The 15,422-nt window shown below is 36.4% G+C and overlaps 1 protein-coding gene across 2 annotated transcripts in view; it reads left to right on the top strand.

Annotated features, from left to right (window-relative positions):
* The window catches only part of WASL (WASP like actin nucleation promoting factor), a 64,442-nt gene extending 51,422 nt beyond the window's left edge, over positions 1-13,020 (top strand). For both annotated transcript variants that reach the window (XM_036862856.1, XM_036862857.1), the window contains 3 exons: positions 1,474-1,994; positions 9,108-9,216; positions 11,760-13,020. In XM_036862856.1, coding sequence (XP_036718751.1) covers positions 1,474-1,994; positions 9,108-9,216; positions 11,760-11,821 — 692 coding nt within the window. In that variant the 3' untranslated portion in view covers positions 11,822-13,020. The remainder of the gene's footprint in view (positions 1-1,473; positions 1,995-9,107; positions 9,217-11,759) is intronic.
* Positions 13,021-15,422: the final 2,402 nt, after the last annotated feature.

Genomic DNA, 15,422 nt, shown 5'->3' on the forward strand with positions numbered 1-15,422 from the left:
TCTCCAGTATGCCTTGAGTGTAAATCATAGGAACTTCCCTCAGTGATGGCCTGTATCCAAGTAGGATGACTCCCCTGTTTGCAGCTATATATTATTTCCAGTTTTAAAAGTTTCTGTGCCAGGAGACAGTACCCTCGTGAGGTTTGGCCTTTCCGTATATTTCATCTAATGTTTATGACTATATTTGATAGCATATTTTAGAGTATATTTCCCATGATTGTCCCAAATAAAATCAGAAGATAATGTTTGATTTCCTTTGAACTGAGGGGGGCTTTTTCTTCTCTGGTTTCATTGCATTATTGAGCATCTGAGCCTATTATTATTTGAAATTAAGGTAGGTATTTTTATTATATAGATTGTAGAAATATCCATCAATAATATATTAGTTTGTACCAGTAAATACAAATAGCTGTTATGGATTTTAGGATTTCTTTATTCCTAAAAATAGTTATTTTTTCTAGTCACTCTTTAAATGAATGGAGAAATAATGAAGTTTATTATTATGTAAGTTTCCGTATGCTGTTGGTAAAATCATGTCTCTAGAAATGTAATAAATTTTATACTTTGAATTTGTTTCTCTATTTTAGCTTACATTTTCCCTTAAGTAAAATAAGAATGTATATGTCATTACTACCAGGATCATGTTAATATTTTATTAATAACTTTAATTTTACAGTGTTTAGAAATTCTCAGTTAGTTTGTTAATGTCTCCTGAATAAGTAGTTGAACATTTCAGCTGAGCAACCAGCCTCCCTTAATGCCATCACTAGAATTGCTGACCATCTTTTATTAATATAGTACAACATATACAATATATACATGATATATTATATATCACTATAATATATATTTATTACGTAACTTGTATTATATATTATTATATGCTCTATACATGTAAAAATGTAGGACATTATAAATTACAAATGTAAGTTAGGTGACAAAGATTTACATTGTCAAAGAAAAAGTATTGTATTTGAGTTTAGCTCAGATTAACTTGAATAAATTCTAATAGATTACACTACATTAGCTGTTTAATTCTGAATGTAAATTAATTTTATAAAACAACTAAATATACTTGATTCTTTAAAGAGGGAAGGTATCCATTAATTTTTATTAAAATGTAAAATGTTGCTTATTGCCCAAAATGTTTAATATCATTGTTATAGTTTTATTATTATTACATAAAAATGTGTTTATTCCCTTACCTTGAGAAGTGGTGCTGATTCCTAAAAACTAAATTCTACTATTTTAGCTAATATTTTTTCAAGATAGACCAGGGCCGAGTAGTCCCAAACAGAGTTGTAAGATATCATCTGTGCTCAGATATCTTTGTAAAGTAAAATACGAAGATGAGGCCTCTTTTTTTCCCCTCATGTTGGTTTTTTTAAATACATGTTGAAATGAGCCGCTTTTTCAGTATAATGTTTGCGGGGGGGAAAAGCATGCTTTTCTTTTTTTCTGTTTTCATTTCAGCACCACCACCTCCACCACCGTCACGGGGAGGGCCGCCTCCTCCCCCGCCGCCTCCACATAGCTCGGGCCCTCCTCCCCCTCCTGCCCGGGGAAGAGGGGCTCCTCCTCCGCCCCCTTCAAGAGCTCCCACGGCTGCGCCGCCACCGCCGCCTCCGTCCAGGCCAGGTGTCGGAGTCCCTCCACCACCGCCAAACAGGATGTACCCTCCTCCTCCTCCAGCCCTTCCCTCCTCGGCACCTTCAGGGCCGCCGCCACCTCCTCCACCTCTGTCAGTGGCGGGGTCGGTGGCACCGCCCCCACCGCCTCCACCTCCCCCGCCACCGGGGCCGCCACCTCCCCCGGGCCTCCCTTCCGATGGTGACCATCAGGTTCCAACTTCTGCAGGAAGCAAAGCAGCTCTTTTAGATCAAATCAGAGAGGGCGCTCAGCTAAAAAAAGTGGAACAGAACAGTCGACCGGTGTCCTGCTCTGGAAGGGACGCGCTTTTAGACCAGATACGGCAGGGCATTCAGCTGAAATCTGTAAGTAATCTGTTCGTTTCGGTTAGACTGCCTGTCTTAATGGAATTTTAAAGCAATTATAAGACGTCTTTGAAAAAAATTTTGTTTTTACTTTTTCTCTTGGTGTGTGTTTTTTTAACCCTTACATACCCTAAAATGCATGTTTATGCCTTCACCTGTGTGATCCATACTTCTGTATCAAAATATCACCCCAGAAAGTTCCCTCATGCCTCTCCCTTCTCAAAAAGAATCACTGACCTGATTTCTATCACCATAGGTTTAGTTTGCCTATTCTAGAACTTCATATAAAGAATCTTGCACTATGTCTGCAATCCGTCGTTCTAGACTTTTAAAAAAATTTTAATTTAAAGAAAAATCTTTTATTAAACTATACAGAAGTAAACATAGCCCTGTTGAAACCAATTGTAATCATTTTGGCAAAGTCAAACCATTAACTTTATGAAAACTAAACCATATTTTAAAGTTTCTGTGTCTGAAATTTAGATTAGTAGAGAATCAGACTCCACAGAAAATTCAAAGAGTTCTAATTAGAATTTCTATAGTGACAGATAATTTTGGATTCTCTGAATTGGTTGAGGTCATCGTTTAATCTCTAGAGCAGAGGTTGGCAAACCTTTTTCTTTAAAGGACCAGATAGTAAACATTTTAGGCTTGCAGGCCACATGGTATCTGTTACAGCTGCTCAGCTCTGCTATTACACCACGAAAGCAGCAGGCACAGGCAGCACGTAAGTGAATGGGCATGACTGTGTTCTATAAAGCTTTATTCATGGACACTGAAATTTGAATTTCGTATAATTTGCACATATCACAGATATTCTTCTTTTGTTTTCTTTCAGCCATTTAAAAATGTGTAAAAAGCATTCTTAGCTTTAAAAAAGTTATGCAAAGACAGGGGACAGGCTAGATTTGGTCCATGGCAGTACTTTTCTGACCCCTGACCTAGAGCCTAACCTGCCTAACATTCACATGCTTCCTCTGGGCCTTTATGTGTGGTCTCTCAGTTCCAGGAGGAACATTTGCTCTGCAGGGCTTCAGGCAGGTTATGGATGGTAGATTTTTCTATGCAGTAAATGGAGCCGAAAGGAGATTTTAATTGAAAATTATTTTGCAATGTGTAGAGAATTATGATAACTTTCTAAATCTCAGAAGCTTTAGCTAGGAAGAGAATGATGGCTAGGGAACACAACTAATCGAATGAAAGCATTTAAACGTTAACCTAGCGCAGATTTAAGATACTTCTTTAAAATGTGTCTACATCTTTTCTTAATATGTATTCAGGATGATACTTAGATCAGCCTGTGAACAATCACCTCTGCTCCCTCTCCCCATTTAGTTCAGACTACAGGTTTCTCAGGAGCAGTTGAAGAACTTTGAATAGTTGTTGGTGGGGAGAATTATTGTCAAAATGACCACAGCCCAGGTGAATAGCAGATTTTAATGGGGTCATATACTTTAGAACTTCAAGTACATAAGTGGGCCCTTGGACAGCAGTGGGAGTTAGGGGTGCCAGCCCCCTCAGCGGTCAAATCTGTGTATAACTTTTGCCTCCCCAGAACTTAATTACTAATGGCCTACTGTTGACTGGAAGCCTTAGCAATAACATAAACAGTTAATTTAACACATATTTTGTATATGTATTATATACTGTATTCTTACAACAAAGTAAGCTAGAGAAGGGAAATGTTATTAAGAAAATCATAAGGAAGAGAAAATACGTTTACAGTACTGAACTGTATGTATCGATACTGTAAGTTTACCTCATCTGTTTACAAGATGAATGATCTATCTGTTAGTACCTACATCAATTTGGTCAATATTGTCTTATTAATATAATACAAACACTGTAGATGTTATATGTAATACTAACAGTAGACATCAAAAATGAAAAGAATGTGAGAAATTTATATTTATTTACAGGTATAACAATTCATGCAGCGATAACAGAGAGACAGCCGTATGATTGCTTTATGGTAGCCTAGCATATTCAATATGATTGCTTCACAGTAGCTAGCCTATATACTAGCGAATGAATCGTTATAAAATTTTTATGGCATACATTAGTACAGTCATATTCATAATACTGTATTGGGAACATTGTTATATTTTTTTTCAAAAACCACTCGCCTGTGAAGGTAGGCAGATATGCAGTTTCTCCAGTTACGAGAGAGAGGGGCATACTGTATGGTAATGTAATTCTTCAAAAGCAAAGTTGTAAAACAGTAAGAAAACTAACACAGTATTAATTTTATATTAAATATCCCTCACCTTATGCCTATGTAAGGAGCAGCTGTCCACCTCAACTCTTGCACACAGTGTTCTACATGATGAATACTTAGGTGATGATGATGATGACACAAAAATATTTCATACAGTTCTTGCTGTATAGTTATTAGATTTTCACACAGAGACACACATACACAACAGATAAATTTATTAACTGTACAGCATGATGATTACTATTCATTAAGTGGAAGTAGATCATTGTAAAGGGCTTAATCCTTGTTGTCACGTGGAGTAGGCTGAAGAGGAGGAGGAGGAAAAGGAGGTGTTGGTCCTTCTTGCTGTCTCAGGAGTGGCCTCAATGGAAGAGGTGGAGGGAGGGGTAAAGGGAGGCAGGAGAGGCAGGCACACTAATTTTATAGAACTATATCATATTGGGTTGGCCAAAGAGTTTGTTCGGTTTTTCCCGTAAGATGGCTCTAGTAGCGCTTTAGTTGTCTTTAACTTCATTCGAAACAATTTTTTTAGATTGTATTGTGACAGCTGTCATATCAGCATGCATTAAAAAAAAAAAAAACTTACCAAAAATTGGTGAATTTTTGTGTAGCCATTTTAATATTGAAAATGGAAGAAGAACAACATTTTCAGCATATTATGCTTTATTATTTCAAGAAAGGTAAAAACGCAGCCGAAATGTAAAAAAGGATTTGTGCAGCATATGGAGAAGGTGCTGTGACTGATCGAACGTGTCAAAAGTGGTTTGCGAAGTTTCATGCTGGAGATTTCACGATGGATGACGCTCCACGGTCAGGGAGACCAATTGAAGTTGATAGCGATCGAATCAAGACATTAATTGAGGACAATCAGTGTTATACCATGCTTGAGATAGCCGACATACTCAAAATATCCAAATCAAGCGTTGAAAATCATCTGCACCAGCTTGGTTTATGTTCATCGCTTTGATGTTTGGGTTCAACATAAGCAAAAAGAACCTTCTTGACCGTATTTCCACATGCAATTCTCTACTGAAACATAACGAAAACATTCCGTTTTTAAAACAAATTCTGATGGGCAATGAAAAGTGGATACTGTACAATAATGTGGAACGGAAGAGATTGTGGGGCAAGCGAAATGAACCACCACCAACCACACCAAAGGCCAGTCTCTGTCCAAAGAAGGTGATGTTGTATATATGGTGGGATTGGAAGGGAGTCCTCTATTATGAGCTCCTTCCGGAAAACCAAACAATTAATTCCAACAAGTACTGCTCCCAATTAGACCAACTGAAATCAGCACTTGACGAAAAGCATCTGGAATTAAGTCAACAGAAAATGCATCATCTTCCATCAGGATAATGCAAGACCGCATGTTTCTTTGATGACCAGGCAAAAACTGTTACAGCTTGGCTGGGAAGTTCTGATTCATCCGCCATATTCACCAGACATTGCACCTTCAGATTTCCATTTATTTCGGTCTTTACAGAATTTTTTTAATGAAAAAAATTTCAATTCCCTGGAAGACTATAAAAGGCACCTGGGACAGTTCTTTGCTCGAAAAGATAAAAAGTTTTTAGAAGATGGAATTATGATGTTGCCTGAAAAGTGGCAGAAGATAGTGGAACAAATGGGTGACTATGTTGTTCACTAAAGTGATTGGTGAAAATGAAAAATGTGTCTTTTACTTTTACTTGAAAACCAAAGGAACTGTTTGGCCAACCCAATAATTTCCTTTGTTTTAGTTTTAGTACCCATATCATAGAAGGGTCCATGTTGTAAAAGAAGTCAAATGCAGTCTTGAATAATCCGAGAACCCTTCTTTCTGCCAGATTGTCTAATGTCGATTTGTTTTCCTGGCACTGCTTCTTCTACATTTTCTTCATCATCCTCTGGCACTGGTTTGGAAACACTCATCTTTATCAAGTCATCTTCTGTTAATTTTTCTGACGTGGTGTCTGTTAGCTCTTTTATTTGTCCAAGATCCATATCTTGAAACTCTTCACCACCACTGCCACCACGCCCCGCCACCTTTTTTGCCATATCAATGATCTCTTTCATGATTTCCTTGCTTGGCTCTGCTGTAAATCCTATGAAGTCATATAGAACATCTGGATACAGTTTCTCCAGCAGGAATTTACTGTTTCGGGCTTGATGGCTTTCATCGCTTTTTCTGTAAGAACAATGGCATCTTCAGTGATGTAATCCTTCCAGACTTTCATGATGTTCTCTCTCTTGGAGTTGTCTTCTGTAGTTGACAGTTCTTTACATAGAGTACCATGTGTAATGAGCCTTAAAGGTCTTTATGACCCCCTGATCTAGAGGCTGAATTAGACATGTTGTGTTGGGGGCAAGTAGACCACTGTGGTGTTGAAGTCATGGGGTTCTGGGTGGCCTGGGCACTCTCCAATATCAAAAGAACTTTATAAGGTGGTCCCTTAACTGGCAAGGCAGCTCCTAACTTGAGGGACAAAGCATTGATGAAACCAATTTAGAAAAAGGGTTCTCCTTGTCCAGGCCTTTTTGTCATCTAACCAAAAGACTGGCAGCTGGTGTTTATCTTTTCCCTTCAACAAGAGTTAGCAAATTTATAGATCAGGGCAGTCCTGATCGTAAACCTGACTGCATTTGCACAGAACAGCAGAGTTAACCTATTGCTTCTCAATCCCGGTGCTTGCTTCTCTTCCTTACTTATAAATGTCCTTTGTGGCATTTTTCTTCCAGGGCACTTATAGGACACTTTCATCTACATTTAAAACCTATTCAGGCAGATATCCTTTCTCCTCTATTATTTTCTTAATAGCATCTGGAAACTCCTCTGCTGCCTCTTGGTCGGCAGAAGCTGCTTTTCCTGTTATCTTCACATTTTTAAAGCCAAAATTATCAAACCGCCTTTCTAAAATTACCAAACCGTCCTTTGCTGGCATTAAATTTTCCAGCTTTAGGTCCTTCACCTTCCTTTTCATTTAAGTTGTCATATAATGACTTCACTTTTTCTCAAATCATTAGAGTCTATAGGTACACCTTTCTTATAGCAATCCTGCATCCACATGGAAGCTGCATTTTCAATATGAGATATAGTTATTTCACAAAAAGTGCAAGGTTTTTGCACCTGATGGTGTAGCTGCAGCGATGGTTTCATGAATTTCTTGTTCTTTTTTTTATTATGGTCCTTAATGCTGGATTCATTTATCTTGAAACAGTGGGCAGCTGCAGCTGCAGACCTCAATCTACAATATATATCACACAATTCAACTTTTTCTTGTAATGTCATGACTTTTCTCCGCTTCTTGGGAGCACTTCCAGTGTTACTAGTGGTACTTCGTATGGGTCCCGTGGTTTTGGTCAAGGTTTGCAGTATTGCACTAAATACAATGAAAGATACATGAGAACTGCGAGAGATCACTTTTTACTGTGATACGCGATTTATTGGAGGGACAAACTGCTCACACTAATAACATCACAGGGAGTTTTAAGCGTATACTCACAACACTTGAGCGTACTGAAACAGCAGTAGGAGGTGGGTACAAAGTTATTACAGTAGTACAATGTGCACTACAGTTAATCTTATGCAGTTATGATTTAAAACTGCATCTTTATGTTTGTTTACATTTCTCTCAACAGGGAATGGTGCCGTGTACAGTCTGTGTATAAGCTTTAATAAATTCTATCGTTTTGTAATAGATTTGTGTATATTTTATGGTAGTAAGTGATAAAATAGATGTGTATCTATATATGTTTTATGCATTCATGACATATCTAACTTTTTCTTAATTTTTTCCATATTTCTAGGCAGTGTGATTCATATGTAAGTTTTTTCAAATGTAGCAAATCTTTAAAAAGTTTTCCAATATATTTGTTGAAAATAATCTGCATATAAGTGGACCCATGCAGTTCAAACTCGTGTTGTTCAAGGGTCAACTGTGTGTGTGTATGTAATTATTTAGTATAGCGGTGCTATTTCACTTTTAATTATACCAATATCATACCATTCTGTGGATAATATAAGTCCAGGGACAAAATTAACAATATGACTGTTTTGTATAAACGACTGCTCATTTTAGTCAAAGTGCACATACAGCAATAGCTTCTTAATTGTATTTTTTTTCCCTGAATCTCTACAAACTTCCTGTAGTCCCTTTTTTAATGAGTGTTGGAATCAGGGATTATTTTATATAGAAATTAGATTTTAATGAGACCCTTTGATACTGATTTTTTCCCCCAAATGTAGTTTATATTAGGTAAAGTACTTTAGTTAGGGATAGTTAGTTGCCTTGTGAGGTACATTTTAAAAGCTACGCATCTGATCTCCTTAACGAGAAGTTACATGATATGAGAAGGAAGGTTCATTTTGAATTCTAGTATATATATTATATATTATACATATTTATATTATAACTTTATATTAAGTATAATATTTAAAGTTGTAAAGCTGAGTTTTTCTAGGAAACCGTAAGTCTCTTTAATTGCTCTTAGATATCCTAAAATGTTCTTCTCCTCTAATAACTCTAGGAATCTAAATACTACCTTAGTTTTGTAAAATGATGTCCTTTGATAATCGTTTTAAAGTTTCTCATCAGCCAAGGCTTTGTGTACTAGAATGAACAGAAGTAACCCAGCTGTAAGGGCAAGTATTATTTAGGAAAAAGTTTGACTGTTGTATTAAATTTGGAAATGTATTAATGGCTTATACATTAAGGAGGGGAAATGTATCTTGGAGAATTCTTTTAAGGTAGCAGTTTTTTTTCTTCTTAATTTTGTTAATCCTATTCTAGGCTTGATTGTTTGCTTGTTTTGTTTTAAAATAATAAAGTGATTCTAAGAGAGAAAGATTTTCTGGAGACAGAGATTTTTTGCTAAGGATGTGTTACTAAATTTTGCTGATTTTCCTTTCCAAGGTATCTGATGGCCAAGAGTCTACACCACCGACACCTGCACCCACTTCAGGAATTGTAGGTGCATTAATGGAAGTGATGCAGAAAAGGAGCAAAGCCATTCATTCTTCAGGTATATTTGCATGTGTATATGTATATTTAATAAATTTGAATATTTGAAGTTCTGTTTCTCTTTTTATTCTGTGACACAGTCTTTGCTAGATTTTTCCCTGCTATTGAATAACTTATTGATGTAGGTTCTAGGATATATTTTAAGTTGTTGCAACTGTGACTAGTCTATTTGAAGCTTAATGGATGTCAAGACACCACTGTCATAACCATAAATTGGAAGAACAACTTTAGCAAAATGACGATTTTGTTTCCTAAACCAGAAATACTAATAGAATGCCTGGCAAACGACTTGTAAACAAGGCTGGAGTCCTGAATCTCATCCCTGTGACATTCTTGTGACATAAGAAATTTAGGTTTCCCTGATTTGCAAGAGTTGGGGCTGAGAAATGAGATAATTTATACTGTTTCTAGAGTTTAGTAAAGAATCCTAAAGTTTTTTGTTTCCTCTTTTTTGTTTTTTCCTAGAATAAACTAGTACTTATTTGAGGTTATTAAACATATGCACACCACCACGTAAATGAATGTCACTTTTAAAAGAGAGAAAGAATATGGGTTTTGCTGATGTGATGGTTGAGGTTTACTGGAGAGCATGATGTACTAGAAGCAGATCTTTGTTCTTATTAAATCTGTTACTTACTCCCTGTGGTGGACCTCAATTCTCCAATTTGTTACATGGAGAGAATTCATAAATCAGATGACTGATATGAACAGTAAGTAAACTAATATGCAACTAACGAGCAGATTGCCTAGCACATAGTAGGTGTTCAATAAATGTTATTTTCCTTCTCCTTCTTTCTCCTTAAGGCTGTGGGTATCTAAGATCTTTTAGCAAGATTTGTTTTTCTTAACTAGGCATTTTTATTTCCATACCGTGTTACAAAGATAGGATAGGTTAATTCAGTCCACAAATATTTATTGTGGAATAATAATAAAATAAAAAAACAACAAAAATCCCTGCCTTCATGGAGCATGCATTCTAGTGAGAAAGAGAGAGACAATAAATAAAACAAATTAGAAAATATGTATATTAAATGGTGATACGTGCTAAGGACAGAAATTAAGCAGAAAAGGGAGAGATATAAGGACTAACAGGCCGTGAGAGGGAAGTTCATTTTGAAAGAGGATAATGAGGCCTACCTAAGATGTCATTTGAGAAAAGACCAGACGGAGTTCAGGGAGTAAACCATGTAGAAAACAGGAAAGTGTGTAACAGCCAGTACAAAGTTCCTGAGGTTGAGGAACAACACCAACCAAGGTCAGTAGGGCTGGAACAAGATAGCAAGAGAAAGAGGAATAAGGAATGTAGTATGAGAGGTGGCAGGGGGCCAGGAGTAAGGCTTTGGAAGCCATGAATGTGATGGGAAGCCACTGGAAGGTTCTTAGCAGAGGAGTGGCAGTGATCCAAGCTAGAGATGATGCAGGTTTCAATCAGGTTGGTAGCACCTGAGAAGTGGTTGGATACCAGTTATACTTTGAATGTAGAAGTCATTGGGTTTGCTGATGGATTGGAAGTGAGGTTTGGGAAAAAAAGGAGTGATGGATAACTCTGAGGTTTTTGAACTGAGCAGCTGAAAGAGTGAAATTTTCATTAACAGAGTGGGAAAGATTTAGGAGTGGCAAGTTTGAAAGGAAAGACTAGGAATTTGGTTCTGTACATATTAAATTTGAGATACTTATTAAAAAATTAAAAGTAGATATTGAGTAGACATTTGGTTATGAGTCTGGAATTCAGAGGAGAGATGTGAACGGTTAATATAAATTTGCATGTCATTAAGATATACATGGTATTTAAAGTTACGGAACTGGATGAGATCATCAAAGTGGGTATAAATGGAGAAGAGAAAGTCTAATGAGTTCGGAGCACTGGAGAGTGTGGTATCTTAGAAGTCAGGTGAAGAAATGTTTGAAGGAGGATGGAGTGATCATCTGGGTCAGGTGGGTATGACGGGTCAGGAGAATGAGAACAGAGAATTGAGCTTTAGCTTTAGCAACTGTAGGTCCTTGGTGACCCGGAAAGAGCAGTGTCAGTGGGTTCAAGGGAGAATAGGGGGTAGAAAAGGAGGTTAGGTATTGGGACTGCCGACTCCGTTTCCTTTATGGCTTTAGTGCTGATGCGGTTCCCGCCTGTCACTGGAATTATAATTGAAATTGGTAGACAAACAATGTGCTGGTTATATTTTTTACAACTTTTCTTTAAAGACAGTCATTGAAGGGGCCTTTGTTGGATTTGCAATATGTGACCCTAAAATTCAGAGGGATCAACTCAAATGTGATTTTACACGTAAAGAAACACAGGTTGAAACTGGTTACGTAGATACTTAGGGACTAGAACCCAAGTCGTCTTAGTCACGTTCTAATCTTCAGCTCACTATCAAATACTCTTTAGATGTATTTTATTGATTCATTTTAAACCATCTTAGTAACTAGATTCCTCCAGGTTTGTGTTTTAGAAGCTGAATAATTAGAGAAGTCCCCTAAGAATTATGAAACGTCATTTTATTTATACATATGTTTTAATTGTTTGTATTAATGATTCTCTTCTAGATGAAGATGAGGATGAAGATGATGAAGAAGATTTTGAGGATGATGATGAATGGGAAGACTGATCTATATATTATATATATATTTTTAAGGTGAAATACTAAACACTGCTTTCTGTCTATGGATTCTGTAAAATTATCATGTAAATGTTCTACCAATTTGCTGTATATTTTTGTTGCCTTTTTTGCTTTTTTTATTAATCTGTGCAATACCTCATTTAATCTGTAAGGGTTTGTCATAATCCTCTACAAAGCTACTCCCTGTTACTGTGTGCACGTTTACACCAGGATGCTCACTTAATTTGTGAATATTTCCCATTCCATCAACAAGGGAGTTTAAATATTATATGTGAGACTGACAAAAACCTTAATGTAATTTAGTTATAATGCCAGAAGGAAAACACTATTTTCATACCCTACTTTTTCTGTACCTAAATTTTCTTATTAAAATCTAGTATAGCACTACATTCTTTTTTAAGTGATGCAAACTTTAGTTAATTTAGCCCCTTCATTTTGAACACATGCCACATGAATGTTGAAGCTGATACATTGCACAGTTCTCTAGACATCACTACACTGATGCAGTTTCTCAAATTTTAGCAATATGCGCTATGTAAAATCACTACAGAGATGCTAGTTGGGAAAATGAGTAACACACCTCTTAGAGCAGTATTGCCTGTTACTGTACAGATGTGGTATTTGGAGGCTGGAACCATAAGGAGCCCTTGCATACCTATGCTTGACTGAGGTTATTTTTGTGCTATAGCAAATGTGGCAGGCTCTTTTAGGCAAAAATTTTAAAAATATTTTTGGTACTATTCTGAAACAAAAGTTGTTGAGGTCTGGGGATCTTAGAGATAATTTCGTTCTACATGAACTGAAGGAGGCTATACATTGTGGTTACCTCAATATTTGGTTAAATATACTGTAAAGATCAGAACATCATAAAAGTGGTGTGGAATTAAGTATTTTTATTTTGCAGTCTGTATGGATTGAGGTATTCAGAAATACCAGATATAAAAATCTTACCTATTTGGCAAAGGTATACACTGTAATGATGAAACTATTATGCTGTTTTTTTTAAAGTTTGATAATTTCTCAAGATTTTTGTCAAATGTCAGGTGAAGGGTTACATTTTTCTTAAAAGATTGGTGGTCCCAATGTCAAATTTCTTGAAATACAAAACTGAATGACAGATTAAAAAAAAAAAAAACAAATAAAACTTTACAACCTGCACATTTGTTATGTATGCTAAATGATACAATGCCTCTCTACAATACATTAGTCTGCCTAAAGGTGGTTGTTTCATATTTATAGCATTAATTATCATACCTACCTACTTTAAATTTTAGGTAGAAAAATTATCTGATTTACATACAGACACCTATTTTTCTCACATTGAGTCATACGCAGAATGTAGTTCCAAATGTATTTCATTACTATAGTCACAACATCCAACTAAAAATTAAGCTGTCTATAATTGTACCAACCAAAATCTAGTGTTGGCATGATCTTGACAGGCTGGACCTGCAAGATGTGGCTTGAATTTTAACCCGTTATCACATAATCTCTAGTGATCATGCATCTAGTTATCATGAGAAATAATTTAAAAGGTTTTGTTGCTGAAAGCAGTCAGTGGTGCAGTAAAACAGTTAAGTTATTCAAAGAATGTTACCTACCTTGCAGGAATAATTTAAGAACGTGGGAAAGAGTCTAGACTTTTTTGTTACTTGCAAAAACAGTGCCCTCTGCTGCTGGAAACCTTTTTCTGCTTACTCTCATTTTTATTGTGGCTTGAGCTCTGTGGGTCTGGTGTGGTTGAGGCTGGACAACTACTAACCAGTAAAATTAGAAATTTGTGCAAATGGTAAATAGAACGTTGTAATTATTTTAAAAAAATAATAAACGTGTTCCTTTCTTTTGTTTTAGACATTATACAGAATTTTTAAAATATCTTAGAAATATCTTTAAAGTAATGCCAATTTAAGATCTCTGTTAACTTTGGGGCAAGGAATTCAGGGTTTCCCCGCTGACTTTGTTATGATAAAGATGTATCAGGAGCTGCTCTGAGCAGAGGATATCGATTCTTTGAATTGGAAACACAATTTGAAACACGTCAGGTGGGTATAAAATTTGCCAGTGATAATCAAGTTTATTCTTTCTTCTTAAAGGAAAAGTAAAAGACTTTGTTGTTGTTGTTTGTTGTTGTTGCACAAAGTCTGAGTCGTTATTGGTTGAAACACCGCAGCTTTGGAGCTCCGTCCAGCCGCGAAGACTAAATCCTCTTTAGACGTAAAGGTTGCATGTTTCAGTCCCCCACCGCCTTGCGTCGTGGACAGCACTACACCCGTGCACCGCCTGAGAGCCTCCCACGTGTGCTCCAGCTAAATGGTTGTCTGACAGCCTTCGCCTTTAACAGACTAGCATGAGGCTTTTTATATCTGAATGCTACGTGATAGACAGTTTCAGCTTAGCCACATGCTGTATGTATGAGATTCATAAAGACTCTCAATCATTCACTTCCATTTATCAACCGAAATTTTGTTTAGTATGTGAAATATTTTTTTGAAATGTATAGTGAATAGGATGTTGCACTGGTGGCAATTCATCATGGAGCATAATAAAATTAATTTGACCCAAATAGTATAAAATAGTGTGTTTCTTATTTGTGTATTGTCAAGAGATTAAAATGGGTAAAAAATCTTAAACTGTAGAGTATAGTAACGGGGGTTCATAGCAGTGAACGATAAGGGTTGAAATTTTTAGCCGACTGCATGCCCTGAGAGTTGGAGTGTGCCGTTAAATAAACATGGTGAGCAAAAGAATGTTACACCCTGTTCTGGGAAACGTGACGGCTGCTCAGCTGTTCCCCTGGGAGCCACTGCTGTGGTACACAGAGCATTCACATTGCAAGGTCAAACCAGAACTCTCGCACACCGAAAACGTTGCAGTTTCCTAAATCAGAGTGATAGTGGAGTTTACTGGTAGTTGCAGTAGAAGCCAAATATAAAGTTCATGTGGGACTTAAATAGCTTTTAATAAATGGTATCAAAGATGGTGCTTCCTTTTAAATAGGAAATTCAGTTTTTGATAAATAGAATTTTCTGTTCTACTGGCCCTGGCACAAGTGGGTGTCTGAAGATTAAACTGAGTTACGGAATCCAGCATGTAGGATGCTACAAAATGCTTTCGAAGAGCGTTAGTCAAATTTAAACATTTCCATAATGATATGTCCTATTAAAAATTTTGTTTCTTAAAAATTTTTTTAAAGAGGGAAGTGCCTCAGAATTGCTCTTGTCGCATTATATTAATCTAATCAGTGAAGAAATTCCTGAAACAACTTACTCTGCTTTAGAAATGGAGTTCTTAAAGGACAACTGTAGAGATAAGGCCTATTTATAGTACAATAGAAAATTATTTATGGAAAAGTTGAGACATTTTATTTTGCACACCTATCTTATTGACATTGTCACATCATACCTCCAAAACACAGCATACTCTTTGTAATCGCTTCTTCTTTTATTCATAGATTGTTTTCTTTTAACTTTGCTTTTAGTGAAGCCACTGGAAAAAGGTGTAATAACTTGGCTGTTATGAATATGATGGGGAACTTACTTTGCAGTAACTACTAAGACTGCCTTTACTTCTATATGTGGTACATGGTATC

This window comes from Balaenoptera musculus, chromosome 9 (assembly GCF_009873245.2).
Source record: "Balaenoptera musculus isolate JJ_BM4_2016_0621 chromosome 9, mBalMus1.pri.v3, whole genome shotgun sequence".
NCBI classification, from domain to species: domain Eukaryota; kingdom Metazoa; phylum Chordata; class Mammalia; order Artiodactyla; family Balaenopteridae; genus Balaenoptera; species Balaenoptera musculus.